This window comes from Acomys russatus, chromosome 1 (genome assembly GCF_903995435.1).
Source record: "Acomys russatus chromosome 1, mAcoRus1.1, whole genome shotgun sequence".
Classification (NCBI taxonomy): Eukaryota; Metazoa; Chordata; class Mammalia; order Rodentia; family Muridae; genus Acomys; species Acomys russatus.
Window position 1 is genome coordinate 9,305,132 of NC_067137.1, and position 21,695 is coordinate 9,326,826.

The 21,695-nt window shown below is 42.2% G+C and overlaps 1 protein-coding gene across 1 annotated transcript in view; it reads right to left on the reverse strand.

Moving 5' to 3' along the window:
* Plekhh2 (pleckstrin homology, MyTH4 and FERM domain containing H2) overlaps positions 1-21,695 on the reverse strand; it is an 85,716-nt gene that overhangs the window by 51,120 nt on the left and 12,901 nt on the right. The window contains 5 exon segments of the mRNA XM_051161158.1: positions 690-875; positions 4,539-4,620; positions 5,152-5,235; positions 7,310-7,459; positions 17,095-17,157. Of these exon segments, the coding sequence (XP_051017115.1) occupies positions 690-875; positions 4,539-4,620; positions 5,152-5,235; positions 7,310-7,459; positions 17,095-17,157 (565 nt within the window).

A 21,695-nucleotide genomic window follows, 5' to 3' on the forward strand; every position in this document is an offset into this window, starting at 1 on the left:
CCAGGCTGTGTTTTTGACAGACATTGTAGCTGACAGCTGCACCACTAGGCAAAATTTAGAGGTAGGCTAGGAAAATGGAAGAGTAGAAATCTTCACACAGGGCCAGGGCCGGGTTATCTAGGCAGTGTTTTCCTCTCCAAAGTAATAAAGAATCAAAGTAGTTATTAAAGCACACCACCACCCCCGCCCCCCCACCCCCCCCACCAAGTATTCATTTCTTTTATGTGTCTGGGAGGCCTGTGTTAATTTCATGTTTAATAGTAGGTCATTTTTAAATATTTTCCGGAAGCTGTGAATACAAATTCAGAGTTCTCATCTGAAACTGGGCTAAAAGGTGGACCTTGTAGTTAATAAGATTATAAACTTTTACATTTTGAATATATCCTTTCCACTTGCTGTGCGAAAGAAAAAAAGCATTAAGATGGCGGGGGTGGCAGGGGGGAAATCAGCTTCTTCTTTGTGCCCTTGGCCAAAAAAACAAAAACAAAACAAAACAAAACAAAAAACTATATAAGTCTCGCGATAACTAGATCAGGAAGCTCGGTGCTGTGTGGCTCTGGCTCGTATTAACTACTCCCGTGAGGCACTGGGGTGTTGAGGAAACCCAAGGTAAGCTCTGAACAATCTTAGGGAATGATGCTTCTGCTTTTTGGAAAATGCTGAGGTAGATTGCTATAGTTCCTGAGTACCTTCTCCGCATTTCCCTTCCGTGAACTCGGGCTCTTTCGACGCCGTCTTGCTCATTTCCTCAGATCTTACTACGCGAGGAGGACTCTTTGCTCGGGACAAGAAGCACCCAAAGGTCAAACTGCTCAGGCGCTGCCCTTCCGAAAGCTTTGGTGTGGAGGCGCAGGGTGCCTTCTTCCCTTGGAGCTCTGCAAGGTCATCAACAAAACGGAGTTGGATTGTTTTTGTTTTTTTTTTTTTTTTATATAGCTGTTTGTTAGACACTGAACACAAGCTCACACGGACGTGAATAAACCATCCTAACACCAGGAAAAAAAAAGACTGAATTTCATCTTATGTATAGTAAATGGAAACTCCAACGCGGAGCATAGACCCATAAATCTGTGTGTGTGTGTGTGTGTGTGTGTGTGTGTGTGTCAGCAGGTGTGGGTGGGTAAAGGTGCTCTGCTGCCCAGCATGGTGACCTGAGTTCAGGCCTCAGACTGCTTATCATGGTTTAGTCCATCTTTAGGATTCTTCACGTTGCTGCTTGTAAGATCCAAAGCATGGAAGTTGCAGGAAGAAAAGTTCCTGAGCAAGTTGATTTCAGAGCCCTGGGAAAGCAACAGAAGGTGAAGTAGGCTACACTAAGTAGCAACTGATAGTAAAGAAAAATATTTCTAGAATATTCTTCAGAGGTACTTTAAATTTTTTTATGTTGATCATCGCAGAACTGATTGACAATAGATACAGTAAAGACTATGGACAGTTGCTCCTCAGGTTCACAGAGTCTGCATTTGTGGATTTAACCAAAGGTGGATCAAAAAATATTCAGAAAAAAATGGTCTCTACTGAATATTTACAGATATTTTACCGTGAGTCTCTTAAAAAAATACAATCTAACAAATGTTTGTGCAATATTTATTTACCTTTCACTATGAAGATGATTTAAAATTTCAGGAGGATGTGTGTAACGCATTATACACAAACATTGGGCCATTTTATTTAAGGACCTAGAGTAGCCTCAGATTTTGGTATCTATGGGGATCCTGGAATCAATCATCTGTAGATACTAACAAACAACTGTGCGCACGTGTGTGTGCGCTCGCACATGTGTGTGTGTGTGTATGTAATATATACATATATTTTGTGTTTATACTATGTACAATATATATTATGTATATATTTGATAATATGTATGTAAGTACATTAAATCTAGCTTATCTATGGAATTCTGCTCCAATCTAAGCCTAGTTTCCAAGAATCAGAATCTCTTAGTATATAAAACCCAAAGACCCAATGCAATGACTAGCATTGCAAGCCAGGGCTGTCAGGGGAATTGGCAATCCTTTGGAAATAGAATTGGTACATCCAACCTACTTCAGTGAGAGTGCGTGTCATGAACACAGGAGACCTTGGTTCTAAATATGGCGCTCCCATCAGTTAGGGCAGTGTCTACATTTTGTCACTCGGAGGAAATGAAAGCAAGTGGTAACATGATCTAAGCAGACTGTCCTGCTAGGCGTAGTGGCCGACAACTGAAACCCCGCACTCAAGAGGCTGGGGAGGTAGATATAGCCTGGGCTACATGCTGAGTTCCAGAACAGCCTGGGCTACACAGTGAGAGAGACCCTTTTTCCCCCCCCAAAAAGTATATTCCTTCATCAACAACTTTATATATTCCTTCAGGAAACCAGTGCGATCACAATCATTAATATAAAAATATTCTATAGATATAACATGGTTATTAAGTAGTAGGACATTAAAGTTGTCTTTCAGCTGGGCATGGTGGTGGACACCTTTAATCCCAGCCCTCGGGAGGCAGAGGCAGGTGGATCTCTGTGAGTCTGAAGCCAGCCTGGTTTACCGAGAGAGTTCCAGGACAGCCAGGGCTACACAGAGAAACCCTCTCTCAAAAAGAATCATGTTCTTTCAGTCACACTAGTATGGTCTTAGCGCATTATACGGGATGCAAGGTTTGTGGGATGCAAAGAAGCAAGGTGGAGGCTGAGTCTCAGAGCTAAGGACCCATCACACAGTTCAGTTGAGTGAGCACCAGTCACACACACACACCTGTGGCTTCATCTCTTCTTCATCCAAGTGTGCCACTGCATGTTACCACAAAGATGGTGTACTACCCTCTGGTCGCATGACAGCTACACAAGCCTTTAACGTTAAAGGGAATGCAAAGGAAAACAAAGGACTTTTGATATCCAAAATTCTACTCAGAACATCCAGGCTGTGCCAATTTCTATAATGGTCCAAAAGCATGACACAGGATGCTGAGAGGGCGAAGGGCCTTGCCGGGCCTAAGGATCTATGCCTGGGTCCCCAGTAGCCACATAAAAGCCAAGTGTGGTGGCACAAGCCTATAACCAGGCCCTGGGTGGGGTTGGGGGGGGGTGACAGAGACAGGTAGGTCTCTAAGGCTCTTAGCAGCCAAGCTCAGTGAGAGACCCTGTGTCAAAAATAAATCAGAGGTGATAAAAGAAGGTGAGTGAAGTTGACCTCTGACCTCCATACACACAGTCTCAGGTGAGTGCGCTTATACATAACACAAAATGGATAAATAGAAAAAAAGTCATCTGAAGCAAAACCCGAAAATAACTGTTTTTCTTTTCTAAAGCAAAAGTACCTGAAATTAAATATTCAAGATTGCATTACCATTTCCAAGTTATTCAGTAACATTTAGCTGTGTCTGTCTGACAATGGTAGTCTCTAGCATGGTAAAGCTACTTCAAGTAAATTCTAATGAACAGACAGCTTAAACCCAGTTCATTCGTGGCAACGGTTATATGTGAAGTGCTCAGTGGTCATAAATGACTGGTGGCCATCACCACCAGGTACAGGACACTTCCTTCAGTGCAGGGAGTAGTCAAGTTTTATAATGATTTCTTGAAGGAAAACATCTTTTTTGTATGTTTGTGGTTGCTGGCCTGAGGCCAGAGCTCTCACGAATGCTGTGTCATCACTCTAGCACTGAACTGAAGCCCCGGCTGTTGAATGCTTCTTTAAATAGGCCAGGCCTAGTGTAGACATTCTGGCATTATCAATGGATTATCAATGGACACTCCCATTTGGCAAGAATATGCTTGCCCGGAAGACTTAATCCTGGGAAGATTAGGGCATTGATAATGCAGGAGTGAACTGAGTTTTGTGTCATTTACAACAACCAGAGGAGGTATCCGAGAACCCACAGAACCACCCCCAAGCTGCCCTCAGGGGTGTGTTCGGCATGCGTGAAGCCAGAGCCTTCTTGAAAGCCCTCAATGTGGGCACAACTATACTACATTTCTGATTTGTTAATCCCCTCTAAAGGGATGCATTCTTTCCTGAAGCCAAAGTCCAAGTCTCAGAAGACTGAAGTACAAACCTCTAATACAAATACTCCTATTATTTGGCTTCATAGGTACCGTTCTCCGTCGGTCAAGGTGACAAAGAGATGAAGCACTCAGTCACTTGGAAGAAACAAAACGCTAGTACCATTAGATCCTGGGACCAGCTGCCTATGACCCCTGAACTCCAAGGCTAACACTAACATGTAGTAGTTTTAGCAAATTGAATTCTTTGGACCTTAAATGAATTGCCCTTTAGGTGAGAGAGGTCAAAGTGCTATGCAGTCATGTTTTCTGACCATTCTGACCAAAGTAACAGTCACTTTGGTAATTGAATATGTCATCACTCATCTTTTTGCTTTTGACTCTTTAGTCCAACAGCACTTAAGTAAAGGGCTTCTGGTGGGATGGAGAAAGTCTTTTTCATCTGCTGACAATAGCTTCTTATGTGACATTCATAACCAGATCCTTAAAACACTAATAGTAAACTCCTATACAGCCAAAAAAAAAAAGCTCTCTTAGTGAAAATATTTGTACCTTGCAGTTTTGACTGTATTGCTCGTATCTCCTCAGTTTGGTTTTGGTTGATGAACCGAAGCTTCTGATTCTCCACTTCCAGCTAAAAGAGCAGAACGATGTTCTTTAACCCCAAAAACAACATTTTTCAAATGCATTAATAAATTACAAAATTTGGCTTAGAAAATAACAATATATAATTATGCTGTCTGCAAACTGGTGAACTCGGCAGCATTGGCTATCAGCCTTAACAATTATGTCATCAATATTTATTTGTTTAGAGCTGAAAGTTTTCAACCCTGCATATTTTCCACTGTAAAATAATTTTAAAACAACTATTTTAGAATTTAGTCTGTGCTTCTCAGATACCAACCCTATTAATTTGATGATATATACATGTAATACTCATTATTGTTTTTAAATTAGCCTATTGAAATATGGCTGCAGTCACCAATATGACTCTATCAATAGTTTTAAATTGTTAAAAAAAAAAAAAAAAAGCAATATATCACAAGTTTACAAAATTATAGGGCCATTACCAACTGATCAGAATTTTATGTCTCACTCATGGTTGCATATTCTGAAGACTAATTAAAAGAAGAAAATAATAAAGGAAAAACATAGCAATAAATACCTCATTTAACTTAACTGTTACCCACTCTTTGATCTTAGCTGCTTTTTCTTCTATTATTTTAGCTTCTTGTATTCGCATTTGTTTCTGAAATAACATCAACAATTTGTTTAGTTCAAATATAAGCTCCTTGGCAAATCCACCTAAAAACCTGTTTACTTCTATATATTTACTTCCAAATTACCAACCAAATTTTTAAAAGCCAAAAATTGCCAGACATAGTGGTACATGCCTATAATCCTAGCTTTTGGGGGGTGAGGCAGGAGACTCTAGGCCAGCCTGGACAGTAGTCGATCTTGTTAAAAAACAGAAAGAAAAAAATGGGGGGAGGAAAGAAGGAAGGAAGGGAAAACTGTTAAGCAGATAGATAAACCAAAAGGCCCACACAGATGTGATGATAAACCACACTGTACACTTCATGGGATTCAAGAGCTTCAGGCAAGCAAGGCCTGGGCACCGCTGAGGAGTTTTCTAGACTGAGTCAATTGGTGTGGGAAGACCCGCCTAAAGCGCAGAGAGCATCCTTCCATGGGCTGAAGAAAAGGAGACAGTGAGCTGAACACCAGCGCTTATCTTTCTCAGCTCCCTGACTGGGGACACAGGGCGGCCAGCTGCCTCAAGCTCCAGAGGCCACATCCTCCCTGTGGTGACAGACTGTAACCTCAAGCTGTGAGTAAAGCCACCCCTGGCTTCCTCAAGTTGCTCTTGTCAGGTGTTCTGTGGGAGCAACAGGAAGTGCCTGTCTAGTCCTGCAAGCGGCATTCCTCTCTTTCTCTCAGACACACATACAATGAAGTGAATCCTCTGACTAGATCAACAAAACGAACTATTTCTGGACCAGTAGAATTGGGTCTCCTAGGATGGGAGGGAGGAGAACACAAATCTGCTTAGGACTGGGGTTATTTTCTCCCTCAAATTCTAAATTTTGTTTTTAAACCCAGAAAAACAAACACAGAGAAACTCAAGTTCACATAGCAGCCTTAAAACCTGGCTCTGGTCACAAGACTATGGAGAATGTGACTGCCCTATAAATCACACTGGGCAGGTTGTGCAGACACTGCAAATATCATATAAATCACAACGGGTGGGGATTCGCCTGCTAGAAAGCTGAAAACACTGACCCCACAGAGAAGTGAGCAACAAATGAAGATGTTAATGCATTTAACAAACACAACAGTCACATTTAAATGGTATTAAATGGCTACCTATGTAGTCATTTAATCCTAATGCAAATTTTTGTTGGTTTTTGAGATAAGGTCTCACTCTGTAACCTAGAGGCTGCCCTTTAATCCAGTGTGTAGCCCAGACTGGCCTCAAACTCCTGGCAATCCTCCTGCATCAGCCCCTCAAGTGCTGGACCGACGAGGATGAGCTGTTATACTGAAGTCCCTAGGGAAGTTTTGTCAGAAGACAGGCAGTACTCCACACGCTCATACGAAGCAGCTGAAAACTTACACTTCTGAGCAGGAGGGTTAGTTCAGACATAAATGTGTTCCGTAGTCAGCACATATTTTTTCTTTAGATAGTCTCATTATATTGTCCAGACTGGCCTCACACTAGTGATCCTCCTGTGCCGGCCTCTAGGAATCTGGCATTACAGGCATGCACCACTACACAAGCATGGCTGCAAATATTTTATGCCTGTTATAAGCTAAATATTTCCAAATGAAAAACATCTCATTTAAACTCCAAAGTCTGAATATAAAGAACAGCGACACATCTAAAAAAAAAAAAAAAAAAAAAAAAACGGCTAAGTCTGGGGCCAGAGAGATGTCCCACGAGGAAAGGCATTTGCCACCATGCCTGAGGGTGTGAGTTCCATCACCTGGACCCACGTGGTGGAAGGAGAGAGCCACCTTCTGTAAGTTACCCTCTGACCTCTACACATAGCGACACACACACAGACACACACATGCACACATATACACTCATGCATGCATGTACACTCATGAACACACACGTAATACAAAGTACTAGATCTTACCTTGAGGCCTTAGTCACCCAAGCCATGGAGGGAACAGCATTTTCCCTGTACCTCTTACCAACGCATGTGACCTAATCCTACGACTACGAGCTTTCCATACTCAGGGATCTAAGCTATGTTTTAAATTCCATATTCACAAGCACGTGTTAATACAAGTGACGACTCGGCTTCCCTCACCTGCTCTTCAAGCCGCAGCTCCAAGCTCTGAATCGTGTCATCCTTCTCCTGCATGACAGACTCCAGGTCTTGGCACTTCTTATAGAGCCGCGTCTCGGACTCACTGGTCTGAATATTAGCTGCCTTCAGTTTCTCTTCCATAACTTGTACCTAAAGTCAGAGGGTAAGATGACATTATGCCATTCTTAATTTGTCACAGTTTTAAGCATAGAGTTTTACTTTTAACATTAGGTTCTTAAAAGTATCACAAACTGTGCCGGGCGTGGTGGTGCACGGCTTTAATCCCAGCACTCGGGAGGCAGAGGTAGTCAGATCTCTGTGAGTTCGAGGCCAGCCTGGTCTACAAAGTGAGTCCAGGGCAGCCAAGGCTATACAGAGAAACCCTGTCTCGAAAACCTGAAAAGAAGAGTTTCACAAGCTGAAAATATTAAACAGCAAGCTATAATGTATTATGGTGATTATAAAATCTGAAGACTATGTGGCAAATGCTGTGGCCTGCAGGGTAGATACGAGAGATCATTAGACTGCTGCAGTTACACAGGGTACGGCACGTGTCTACTACAGAAATGATAGTACGCAAGGCGTCCATACGGAAGCAAAAGTTCCTAGCCACATTTAGACATGAATATAAAGAAAGAGAGTGAGTGGTGAGATACAACTCAAATTAGATGGCCCGGATAATAACACATTTGGGGAGCCACGTGTGGTGGCGCACACCTGTAATCCCAGCACTGGGAAAGCAGAGGCTAGGGGATCGCCGTGAGTTCGAGGCCAGCCTGGTGTGCAAAGTGAGTCCTAGACAACCAGGGCTTCACAGAGAAACCCTGTCTCAACAAACAAACAAACACATTTTGGGGAGAAAACTGAATTTTCATTAAAAAAAAAAAAAAGACACAGAAGAAAAAAAAAGGAACAAAGAAATTTAAAGCCCAAATAAGCAAAATCATTAAAAACAAATGAACACCAAAACTGTAAGATACAGGCAGCAGATACTCTCCAGTTCCAGGCCAGGAAGGTATCAGAGAATAAGACAGACTCGCACATCTCTTCCTGTATCAAGTTACATCCTAGTGGAGGTGAGAGACGGTAAGTACAGTCAAAGACCATCCAACTCAACAGTAAGAATGTGGTTAGTAATGGTAACGTGTGAGGCAGGCGGGTGAGTGCTATCTGCTCCGATCTTCTGCAAAGCACACTGAGGCATAAGGAATCTTTGAGGACCATGGGCGCAAAGTGTCTGCTCACCCCCACACACTGAATCCACCCAACCCAGTGAGGTTGACTTCCGGTTACTGCCTTCTAACTGTGCCTTTCCTCTCTCTGCAGATCACAAACCCATCCCTGCATGGTAGAAAGCCTCCCTGAGACTTCATGGGAGGGTCTGAGGAAGGAAGGTGTTTGTGATAGAAAATAGATCGTGAACACTAAACAATATTCTATAAATAAATATCATTATAACATTCTAAGTAGGTAAGAATGTAATTTTATCAGAAGCTCGGTGACTATAGGCATAAAGGAGAAAAATATGAATGCATTTGAGAAATTGGAGATGATAGTTCAAACAAAAGAAATCTTTCCATCATTTTAATCCTTAAAGTTAGCTGAAATTTAGACATGTTTGACTACAGAATATTTTTAGAAGAAAGCTGTGAAGGTCAGTTTGGTTTTATTTTTTAAGCATTAATACCAGGTTTTATCCCTGGATTCGCTGTATAAATATAACTTGGATTCACATGCCAAAACACATACACACATTCACACACATACACACATACATACATATTACACACATGCATACACACACAAATATATATGATACACACACATATACATACATGCATGCACACACACCACACACACACCACACACACAGCTGGAAACTTTGAAAAACAAAAGCAGAGGAGGAAAAAATATTCTGTTTTTCAAAAATGTAAGTGGCCTTAATAAAACTGATTTTTTTTTTTTTTTTTTTTTTTTGGTTTTAGATGAACCATAAAAATTCAAACCAAACACAAAGGTTTACCTAAGAAGTCTGCCGTGAAAAATAGCCCAACAGGAGAAAAACAGAGAGTAAATACTCAATCTTCAAACATTTTTCCAGTTATAACCAGGATATTCCATAGCTACAGAAGTAGGAAGAGAGCAGACCCAGATATGTCATTTGGTCTCTGAGAATAAAGTAGAAAGTAAACCTCATGGAAGACAAGTGAGGCTGGCGGGGGGGGGGGGGGGGGGGGGGGTCTGTCACTGAGGTGTGTGCTGGGTTGTGCATGTCTGAAGACACGAGTTCGGATCCCTGCACCCACATGAAAGCTGGGTGTGGAAGGAGGATGGACCTCACCAGGGAAGTCTCTTTCTGCAGCATCTGAGGTTAAGAGTGAGTCAGTAACTGTAGAGTGCGCAGCCCGAACTGGGGTATATCTGTATACACCCCTTCCTCCTACCACGGCTCAGAAGAGGGGGCTAGGGGCAGACTGCTGTCAAAGTGTCTTGTGGGCACAACGAGGCCCTTGTACTCATGAACTTCATGAACTCCTATCACAGCAGCCGTGGTTGCTGCCGCAAGGTCCAGCCAATCAGCACTCTCACATGAAGAAGGAGGAGCTACACTAGGCCCCACCTCAGCTCAGCAGCTATTGGCAGTTGATGGCCATTGGAGACAGAAAGCCCGTTTACTTCAGTAATGTGGCCCGCGGCTGGATGCTCATGGTCCAGTGGGCAATGCCCTACACCCATGTGTATAACTGGACTAATCGGACTCAGAGTGGAAAAAGAAAAAGAAGGTGGAGGAGGAAGATGGTGACATCATAGAGTTAGGGGAGGGGGGTTGTCGAGGGGAGGCCCGGGAGAAATTGGAGTTTGGAAATTGGCATGGGTGGATCTGATCTAACTGCATGTATTCATCTGTAAAATTTCCACACACACACACACGCGCACACACATGTGCACACACACCAGAGAGAAAGGAACAATGTGGACAGAATACAAATGACCTTACAGTATGGATGTGACGTATCTCCCAAAGTGCTCATCATAGATTGAAGACTTGCTCTAGGCCTGTAGACGCAGCCATTGAGACAAAGCTGCATCCTGAGAGCTCTGACTTCAGTAATAAATTATCCACTGATGGTCTAGTGATCTGACACCATTGCTGGTAAAGGATGGGCCGTGGCTGGAGGCGGGACCATCTGAAAGCATGGCTTTGAAGTGCGTGTTCCATGCTGGCTGTGTGTCTGCTTCTCGGTCTGTCTGTCTCTCCTCTCCCCTTCCCCTTCCTCTGCTTCTCATTTGCACTCTCTGCCATGTTTGCCTCATCTTGGGAGCCAGCTAACCACAGACTTGAACCCATGAACCAAAAACTAATCTTTCTTTCTTTGTTAGGCTTTTTGTTTTTGTCTTGTCACAGCATGGCAAGGTCTGAGCACCCAGCACCATGTGAGCTTAGAGACAGACATTCACCTATAGTCTGCTTTGATTAAGTCAGAGCAAGCACAGTTAGTCACCACCTGAAACTGCCCTTTTGTTACTTGGGAGAGGTTATTTACTGTATGACTACACCTCTGGGCAGCTAGGACCTGGAACACGCTCTCTTGTTTTGCATAAATACAACCAAGATCCTTGGAACCACCGCTGTCATCTGAAATGTTTTAAAGTAACTATTACTTTTGGATGAACGGCTTCCTGAGGCAAGAAAAATATTGGCATATGTGCAAAGTCTCTGAAAGCATCACAAAACAGTCACCGGCATCCTGCCTGCCAGCTGGCCCTGTTGTGTCCAGGACTCCCAGCCATGCTTGGTAATCATGAGTAAGACATCTAAGAAATGCTTTCAGTCTACAGGAGACAAGGAGCCTTTTAAGATGCCCTGCCACCAGCACACGGAAACAACCAGCTCTTGTCCCATGCCTTTAACCTTAACCATCCAAGAATTTTAGCTACTCAGACTGACCAGTGACAAGCACCACCTATGGAGGTGGAGAGATGGCTCAGTAGTTCAGAGCACTGGCTGCTCTTCCAGAGGACCAGGGTTCAATTCCCAGCACCCAACTGGTAGCTCACAACTGCTTATAACTCCAGTTCCAGAGGATCTGACAGCCTCACATAGACATATCTCACATAGACATGCGTGCAAAACCAATGCACACAAAATAAAATACTTCATTTAAAAGGGGGGGACAGTGGGGTGCAGTGGTGCACGCATGTAATCCCAGAACTCAGGAGGGGAGGCAGGTGGATCTCTGTGAGTTAAAGGCCAGCCTGGTCTCCAAAGTGAGTCCAGGACAGCCAAGGATACACAGAGAAACCCTGTCTTGGTGCGGGGGGTGGGGGTGGGGGGACCTGTAATGACAAATTCACATTGGTTTAAATAAACTCTCACAAATATCTACACATATGCCCTTCTGTGTGGGACAGTTATACTTTCAGGGAACTTTTCTCTCTTTCTTCTGGCTAAATTCCTAGTTGCTTCCGCTCAGCACACCCTTCCACCTTTCCCCCAATGCTCTAGGATACTCAAGTCCCTAAGCTAGGGATTCATCAAATACCTAGACCCAGCAACCTTGGGCTGCTCAGATCCTGAAGATAGGACTGGCTTCTGGCTAGTTTGCTCTGCACCCTTGAGACATCCTTACAAATGAGACTGCCTTGACTACCTAACAACCTGGGGGACATCAGAACGGTCCCCACAACGTGCTTGACTATGTGTCAGGTACTTTCCCTTCACTCTCATAAAGCTCCATATCCAAGGCAACTTACAGAAAGAAGGGCTTGCTCAGGCTTATGGCTGCAGAGGGATAAGAGTCCATCACTATGGCAACAGGGAGGCTCGGCAGCAGCCATGCATGGTGGCCGGGGCAGCAAGCTGAGTGCTCACATCTGGAGCTGCAAGCATGAAGCAGAGTGTGCAAACTGGGGTTTAAGGTGAGGTCTTAGCACCCCAATGCCCGCTGCCAGTGGCATACCTCCTCCAGCAAAGCCACACCTCTTAAGCCTCCACAAACAGAACCACCCATTGCAAACCAAGTGTTCAAATACACGAGTACTCACACTCAAATCGGTACAATGGTGAATATGCATTGCTGTTCCCTCAGGGTCTTAGGTCACACTAGACCAGTGTGACTCAGGCAGGGAACAGAGGGATGAGGGGAGCTAGAATCTTAGTAACTAAGGTCAGGCCTACAAAACCGATGCCCGGCATAACAAGCTTCGTGGGTATTGGCGTTGGCAATGCTTTGTAAATCTTGTCCGTGCAACACTGATGGGAGGAGAAAACGCATCCCTGTGTGACTTCACTGGAAGAGAGTGACTAGGAACATGGACCTGGGTGCTCCTGGATGCTGCCTATGATGCCCTTTTCTTTTGTGAATTTTAAATGTGTTTCCCTCCCTGTGTACAACCATATAACCAGGAGTGGTTTTTCTGTGTCCTGTAGATGCTTCCAACAATTCACTGAACCCAAGCGTAGTTTGGGGAGCCACTCACAACTTCCAGAGCTACCTTTTTTTTTTTTTTTTTTTTTTTAATCCTATTCGTATGAGAGCAGCACAAAGCCATACACTGCTAACAGTGCTTCTGCCACCACCACTGTCCTCTGTGGGCTGACTGCATGCCAGGCACTTCATTTAAATCAGGTTCAGTCTTCACAATAGTTCACCCTTACTCAACACACCCATGTGCTAGGAAAGAGTCCAAGTACTTTGCTCCTAACAGCCTACTCCGTTTCTACATAATCCTAAGAGACAGGCACGAGACTGCGCCACATTTTGTAGATAGAAAACTGAAGCAAATCGTTAAGAGACGAAGGCTGACCGACCCTGACAGTTTGCCTCCAGAGTCTGCGTTCTTTAACCACTCTGCCTACAGAGGCCGTCAGCTGTCAATGCTAATTGCATGGTATAAGTGGCAAACCTGACACACTCAAGTCAAAAAAGTTCTCCAGCCAAAAGTTGGTAGATGTTGGATTTTCATCCTGGTTAAAAACATGTCTGTTCCCAAAGCAGAGAAATATGAATTCCATCTTTATTTCTTTTTTACTGTACAGACTTCCCCTTGGCAACCTTTGGTCTCATACTCCCCTGCATCTTTTCCACTGCTTCTGGGAAGAGGGAGGGAGGGGAAGAGAAAGAAAGTGCTCACCTCAAATGCTGAGTTTTCATCCTAAGTCCTTAGAACACTGTTGTATGTAAATTGGAGAAACTGTTCTTCAAGAACCCCGAGGAATAACTGATTTAGAATTTGCCTGGACCACGGTTTTACAGGAATGTCTACATCTGTGTCATACCAGCCTTTCTCATGTTATAGCCCGCATTCATCTCCTATCTTGGTAGACTCGATGGGCCATTTTCAGAAGATAAACATTTCTTTTTTCTAGGCAAGGGTCATTATAAGATATGAAGAGATTAAGTTCTGAATAAAATCAATTTGACTTATAGAACTGGAATGTTTTGTGTATCTCTGTTCACCACACCAATGATGATAATCTAGATTAGCATTCTTTTAAATTAGCAGGGCTAGAATAGCTAAAATTAAAATGCATATCAATGCTGTAAGCATAAGGTTATTGTGTGATTCAAATGCTGATTTCTATAGCCCCCATATCTGGTTGCAATCCTAGTTCTGAGAATCTCCTGTCTCAGTGTTATAAACTCTGCTCCCTCGATATGCCAATAAAGCAGCTTACAGCCAATTGATGAACAGGAGAGAGCATAGGGCTGGACTTCCTGCAAGCCAGGGGAGGAGGAGTTAGAAGAGGAAGTAGGGGATTGAGCCATGGGAGAGGTCGAAGAGACATGAGGAGAGAGAGCTGGAACAAGAAAAGCTACAAAATGCAAGTATCTCTGGGATGTAGGCTGGGAGGGAACCAGATTAGCTTAGAGGGTTAAGAATAGAGTAATAACTGCTCAGTTCTTGTGCTGTGATTTATATATAATATAATAATATAATAGAGTCTCAATTATTTGTGCACTAGCAGGGTTAAGAGAAAACATGAAAACCAAGTACAGCTGTATAAAAATAACTAACACAAAGCCAAATAATGGCAGTGTTGGCATTTAGAATTCCCATCCAGTGCCATAGGGATGCTATCTGGACATTCACTCAAGGAAACTCTTTGCCAACCTTTACTAAAGGAACTACTTTGCCCACTGTGACATAAGAATTTCAATGGGTAACCAGGAAAGATAAGAACACGTATCCACAAAAATGGAAGTATACAAATGATTAATGGCTGCTAATATCACAGGAAAAGAGAGCTTGACATTGTGTGACTCCTGATAGGGAAGTGCGATACCACCCCAGAGGCAGTATTGGAAAGAAGAAATGAAGAATGAATGGGGTAAAATGAAAATGGGGAAGTAAGATATTTAAATTTAAATGTACTTGATAGCAGTGATGGCAACACGGTTCATTGTGAAATGATGGAAATAATTTGGAACTAAACAGAGATGTTGGTTATATAATAATTGTGAGAAGAGTGTACTAAATAGCACCATGGGACGGTATAAACAAAACTCAGAATGCAGAAAGCTTGAGAGAAAAAACTAAACCAACATCTTCAGCAAATACTGAAGCAAAAGAAAGAAAAACCACATAGAATAAAGTCTAAGATGCAAATGAAATGTGTCAATCTAGTTCTGACCTCCATTTGAATAAATCTGCGTGCTAGCCAGGGAAATGAGGAAAATAGCATATACATATACAAATATGCTATTTTAATAAAAGTTATTTGTATTAATTATAAAATAATGTAAGAAATAAACAGGTTCTTAAATAAATACAAGTGCACATACACTCGTTACACTAACCAAAAGGCTGAGGCGACTAAAATATCCACCAATAGATGAATAAAGAAAACATGGTGTGTGTATGTGTGTGTGTGTGTGTGTGTGTGTGTGTGTGTGTGTGTGTGTGTGTGTGTGTGGTCAAAATTATCCTAACGCCAGACACGAAAGTCACATATTATATGCATAATTCTGTAAGGAATACCCAATCTAGGTGTGGTGACACATGCTTTTAATACCCATACTAGGGAGGCTGAGGCAGGAGGATTACAAGTGTAAGGCCAACCTGGACCACATAGCGAGGCCCTGCCTTTCTATCCAGAGTGGGTAAATTCATAAAGACAGAGAGAAGTCTGTGGATGAGAGGGTTTGAGGGGAGAGAGAAGTGACAGAAAATGCTTAATGGGCAACACAGTTCACTGTGAAATGATGGAAATAATTTGGAGTTAAACAGAGATGCTGATTATATAATTGTTGAGTAATATGATTGTGTATTATATAATTGTGAATTGTCTGTCTTAAAATAATTAATTTTACGTTATATGAACTTCACCCCAATTAGAAAACAAAAACATGGAGCTGGACACACACACACACACACACACACACACACACACACACACACACAATTAAAAACAAAGTAAATATTAAAGAGAAACAAAAGCAAAAGCAATTATGACATGCCTGGGGGAGTTCTGAATGGTGTCTAGCTCTCTGCCATATCAGGAAAGTTCTGCTAGTATTATTGACATGCCAATGCTACCGTGGTTGGGATTTGTAAGACTCTCTTAGATTATTTGCTTTGGTTTCATTCAACTGGACTCATGGGTGCAATGGAATGACCTCTGGTACTGGCTTCTTCAAAGCAGTCCAGTGTAGGGGTGCGTAGAGGGAGCAGTGAGCCGCGGTAGGATGAGCCACAAGCTAGCCAGCTCCTGCAGACGCCACTGTACTGTTTTCTCTCCTCTTACAGGTGGTTGAAGTTTCATGTAATACAATTTTAAGGTTTCTTTTCAAATATAAATAAGAACGTTAGTGTTAGGTTGGATTGGAGATGCTTAGAAATCTGTTAAGCCACTCTTAACAATTTGCTATGTAAATTCTAATCTAGTCAAGAGAAAACACGCCTAGTACCACACCGAAGCAAGCAAACCAAAGTAACCTTAGAAGAAAGGTGGAAGACCTCAGGACAGTGCAGCTGCTGTACTGTGCATTTCTGAGAGAGGGTTTTGAACTGGAGCTTTTGGAGATGGTTGTTTTGAGTGACTGTAATACATATCTTCTCATAAAATGAAAAGCTTTGGATTTAAAGAATATTGAACGTTCAGGCTGGTGTGCCCATCCAAGCCGCCCACTTTATTGTTCTCAGGGCCCAGAAAGGGTTAAGTGACTTATCAAATCATCATCTAAAGAATCAAAGTAGTATATTAAAAAAGGAATGAAAACAGAGAAAAATGAATCGTTCTTAATAGCACAATTCAAGCAAATTTCTACTTTCCTCTCAGACTATTTTTAAACTCACGGATTTGACTTTCCTTACCCACAAATATTAATACATGAAATATACAGTTTTGTACATATTGTCCTAATATAATTCTAAGCAAATTTCTCTATTAATTTTCAGTATTTGAAATATTTGCTTAACAGTTCATGGCTTTGAGTTTACTTACTAATTCTTCTACAATATAGAGTTCATATCATTTTCTGCTCTTTATTACTATGCATAAAGCTGATATGAGTTTTATACATAAAACTTAATTGTGGATAGGACTGCTATTACAAGTCACATTTGACTTTCTAAAAAGATAAAGTATTGTAATCAAAGTCCTTTTCCCTCTTGGAAAAACTCTAAAGGAACAAAAGAGAGTTCAATTTCCCCGCTCCATGAACTGAGCTCACGAACAGTCAAAATGATAAAACATTTCAGGAAGGCTGGGAGCTGCCCTACTATTTTGAGCCGAACAATCTTCATATGCACAGAGGCAGGAAAAGATTAATATACACTACCTGTTGGAAAGCCTTTTCTGCTTGACGTTCTGCATCGATCACCTGTCTCTCCAACTGTTGCATCTGTAGGCGAGGAAGAGTATAAAATACAAACATTTATATTTGCCTTTTAGGAAAAGACTTTAAATCTCACAGTGTCGTCACTCCTTACAAATAAATTAAGTAGTCCATTGGATATGAATTAACACAATGAAAATTGATATTTAAAAACTGATGAAATGCCAAAGTATTGATTCTTTGACTACAATGTAGTCCATTAATTGGTGACTTTGTAAAGTTGTTTGGTAGTTCACAGCATTGGTAAGGTTCACGGGTCCCTTCAACACAGTATTTCATATGCCACAGAAATGTTCATCAATAGACTAGAAATTGCTGTTCAGTACATATTAAGAACAATAAAAAAATAAGACTTAGAATGCCGTATTTAGCATTTGGATTAAAAAAAAAGCCACTAAGCCACTATGAACTCAGGGAAGCTTGTATTCTCACAAACTCATTGAAAGGTATATTTAACTCAAGGCTGAGGCAGCCTGCAGTCATATGTGTAAGATGGAAGGGACATATCTACAAGACTGATGAAACACAAATATCAAAATAAGCACAGACAGTACAATAGAAAAGCCTTTCAGAGGGATGTGTGTCAGGTGTTGAATACACAGCTATGAGGTGAAATTCAAGGCTTTTTCTCTCGAAGCTGTAGTTTGACCAAGTTTAGAGCAGCCTGTGGTCACATCTGTGCTCACTTTTCACTCTCCTCCGGGACTGTTGGTTGGGATGCCCAGAACTTATGGTAAACTTCGAGCTCTCCGCACCCCAGGGCCGCTGCCGAAGGACCAGTCAGCTGGCCCTGCCTTCTCCCAGCACCACCAAGCAGCACTGGCCAGAAGAGCCAGCCAGACACATGCAGCACAGACCCCAGGCTTCCTGCTCTCACACCTGAGGGTGCTCAACGCTGGGAGCATGGTTTCAGCCAGCAAGGCTTTGTTCTTAAAGGGTTGGTTGGCTGGGATCATTTCCTGGGCTTTGGTAACTATGCTCGTCCAGAGTTACATTCAACAGAAGGGTCTTGTAGAAGATGGGGGGGGGGGGGGAGAGAGAGAGAGAGAGAGAGAGGGAGAGGAGAGACAGAAAGACAGACTTGCCCATACACTGTGACAAAGCAAGTAAAGAGGAAGCTCTATCTGTTAACAATGCGAAGAGATTACAAATGAATAAAGTATACAAATTTGTCTTTCAAAATGGCAACTCCAGCTGGTATTTCTTGCACCTCCCACTACTGTCATTGAAATTTTTAAATATCTTTTACTGACAAGGGCCACATCTCAGCCCTTTTATGTGGGCCACACCATAATATCTGGAGGCCTCCATTGGTGACTGGAAGGAGGAGCTGTCTTAAGCAGAAAATTGGTGAAGAGGCTTACATGGGCTTCTTGGGAACCACGAAAGTGTACAGATCAAGATGAATTCGGACTTTATCTCTTGACGAGCAGCTGGTGGTCTGACTGAAATATGCAGTGTTACATAAAATGCAGAGGCGACGCCTAATAACCCGCCTCAAACAGGACCACTTGAAATGCACCTAGTCCAACAATGGTCAAATACACATGCACTAGCATCTACCGTTAGAAAAAGTATGAAAAATGTAAGTTACCTCCAAATGAATTTTATATTAACTCCATGTTAAAATATTTGAAATACACTGCATTAAATAAAATACATCATTAAAATTCAATCTCTCTCATATTATTCATATACACATTAGAAAAATTCAAATTACACAGGTAGCTCATGTTACAGTTCTATGAGTAATAATGGTATAAAATATCTATTGTCATCACTTGTGATAATTTAAGGATCTAAATGACAGCACTTTGTAAAAGGCAGCATGTTACAGGGCTTGAGAATTATGAACAAGTTTTAGATATATGGACATGTTTATAGATACATCCCAAGTGCACGCTCTGGTTGGGAAATAGCCTAAGCTAAGGCCTGAGCTACAATAAATACTGCCATGTCATTATTGGGAGTTGGCAGGTCCGAAACAGTCGGACAATAGCCACTGATGATTAAGAGGTCACAGTGGCCGCATGCTTTACTTTTTTTTTTTTTTTTTTTAAAGTAAAATGAACATCCAAGATACTAGTCTAAGGAAAGTTGAAGAGACGGTCAGTGAAGAGCTGAATGTGACGTCCATTGTTCACGAGGAACAAAACGCTCCTGAATTACCTTAAGCTACGTAAGCTAATTCATATTGTGTATGTGTGTTAAACTTAAAAGTAAAAACAACTGTAGGTATTGGAGAAAAAAGACATATTAGTGACGAACCTCACATTATTTTTTAAAAAGATTTATTTATTTATTATGTATACAGTATTCTGCCCAAATGTATGCCTGCATACCAGAAGGGACCAAATCTCATTACAGATGGCTGTGAGCCACCATGTGGTTGCTGGGAACTGAACTCAGGACCTTTGGAAGAACAGACAGTGCTCTTAACCTCTGAGCCATCTCTCCAGCCCCCTCACATTATTTTTTAAACACATAATAGATCATATAAACCGTTACTTGGCCTACCCAAGCCACTCTGCACGGTATCTTGCAATGCTATGGTCATCGAATACATTTAGAGACCAACTTCCCAGGAGATGGGTTCATCTTCTTGAAGTTCAGACATTGACCTTCAGAGTAGACTAGATAAGGAAACTTAAAGATGACAAGAAATTGAGTTTCTCGAAAGACAGAAACAAGCCTGTATTCAGAAGGCGGTCCAGTTGCTCCTATCTCGTGTCCCTTCTCCCAGGTGAGGCAGTACGTAAGCCCCTTTCCTGGAACACTTGGCCGCTGGGCAGCTGACTCAGTTAGCACACTACCATATCTGCTAAGGCCGGGCCTGAAGAGATCGGCAGCTTTGACCTGTTTTTAGAACCCTGCATCACCACTGAAAAGATGCCGCTAGCTTGTGGCAGAGAACTAGGGGTGAGGGTTGCGACAGTCTCTAGACACCCTGTTACTCTCAGCTAAGGTGCCAGCGACGCTTGTCTTGAATGTCCCAGACCGCTGTCACGTCAGCATCCTTGCTGAACCCGGGTTCCAGTTCATCCGCCAACCGGTTGCCATTACATGAGTGACCCCATTAAAGAGCAAACACAGAAGAACCACCAGTAGAGCCATGAATAAATGTTCTTTTAAAGCAACTACAATCTTTCTTAATTGGTAAGAAGCTATATTTACAGAGCTGGAAAGATAGTTCAGTGGTTAAGCGTGTACTGCTCTTCCAGAGGAGCTGAGCTTGATTCCTAACCCCTGTGTCAGATAGCTCACAACTTTCTGGAACTCTAGCTCCAGGGGGATATGACTCTTTTGGCCTCAGAGGGACCTGTACTCATATGAACCACCTACCTTCACACACACACACACAGAGTAGAATACCCAGATTGATAAAGCCGCCAAGTTTTGAAACAGGCTTTTTTTTTTTTTTTTTTCATTTTATGCAGCAAATAGACAACTAAAACCCATGGTTATCCTACTGAGTGTTACAGATCAGAGGTCTGTAGGGATACTACCAGATTCCTATGGTACTTTTCCTAATCTCTGCTCATCGTTCCCGTGAAAGCTACTCCCATCTCAACATGCAGCTTCTTGGAATGCCGCTTTCTCTGAGCTCTCAGTCCATGTGGTACAAAGAAACTAGCCCCTTAGCTTCAGGTATAATCATGAAAATCTCAGAGCTATTCTCAACTCTCCATCCCATAAACTGCAAAAGTACCGGCCCCACATGTATTAACAAAAGTTGCATGTGTTGCTTTTCTCTCCCTTTTTGAATTTTTTTTATTTAAAAACTATCTCATACAATTTATTTTCATCATGATCTTTCCCCTCTCCCTAATCCTTCCAAATCCTGTCCACTTCCCTACTCCCCAAGCTGTGTACTCAAACAAAACAAAACAAAAGGCCAAAAAAATCAAAACAAAGAACCACAAAAACAAAAAAGCAAACCAATAAGACCAAAAAAAAAAAAAAAAAAAAAAAAAAAATGCCAAAATGAAGCAAAGAATCAAGCAAAATAAATAGTAGTTCCTAGCTGGACCTAGTGGCGCACGCCTTTAATCCCAGCACTCGGGAGGCAGAGGCAGGCGGAACGCTGAGAGTTCGAGGCCAGCCTGGCCTAAAAGTGAGTCCAGGACAGCCAAGGCTACACAGAGAAACCCTGTCTCAAAAAACAAAAACAAAGTGGAGCTCCTTTTGTGTTGACCAACTACTGCTGGCCATGGGGCCTGCCCTGAAGTGCTGTTATTGATGGGGTAGCACTCCATTGGAGAAAACTAAGTTTCCCTTTGCCAGTGGGTGTCAACTGCAAATAGCTTTTTGGTTAGAGTGAGACTCTGTCTAATTTCCTCCTCCTAAATGCTTTTTTTAAGTCTAAAAATGTTAAATCATTAGGATACATTCCAGGCTAAACATACAATAAACTATTGATGAAACAATGGCAGGTTAATGTCAAAAGTTTTTCTTTTAAAATTATTTATTTATTTATTAGTGTGTGTGTGTGTGAGAGAGAGAGAGAGAGAGAGAGAGAGAGAGAGAGAGAGAGAGAGAGAGAG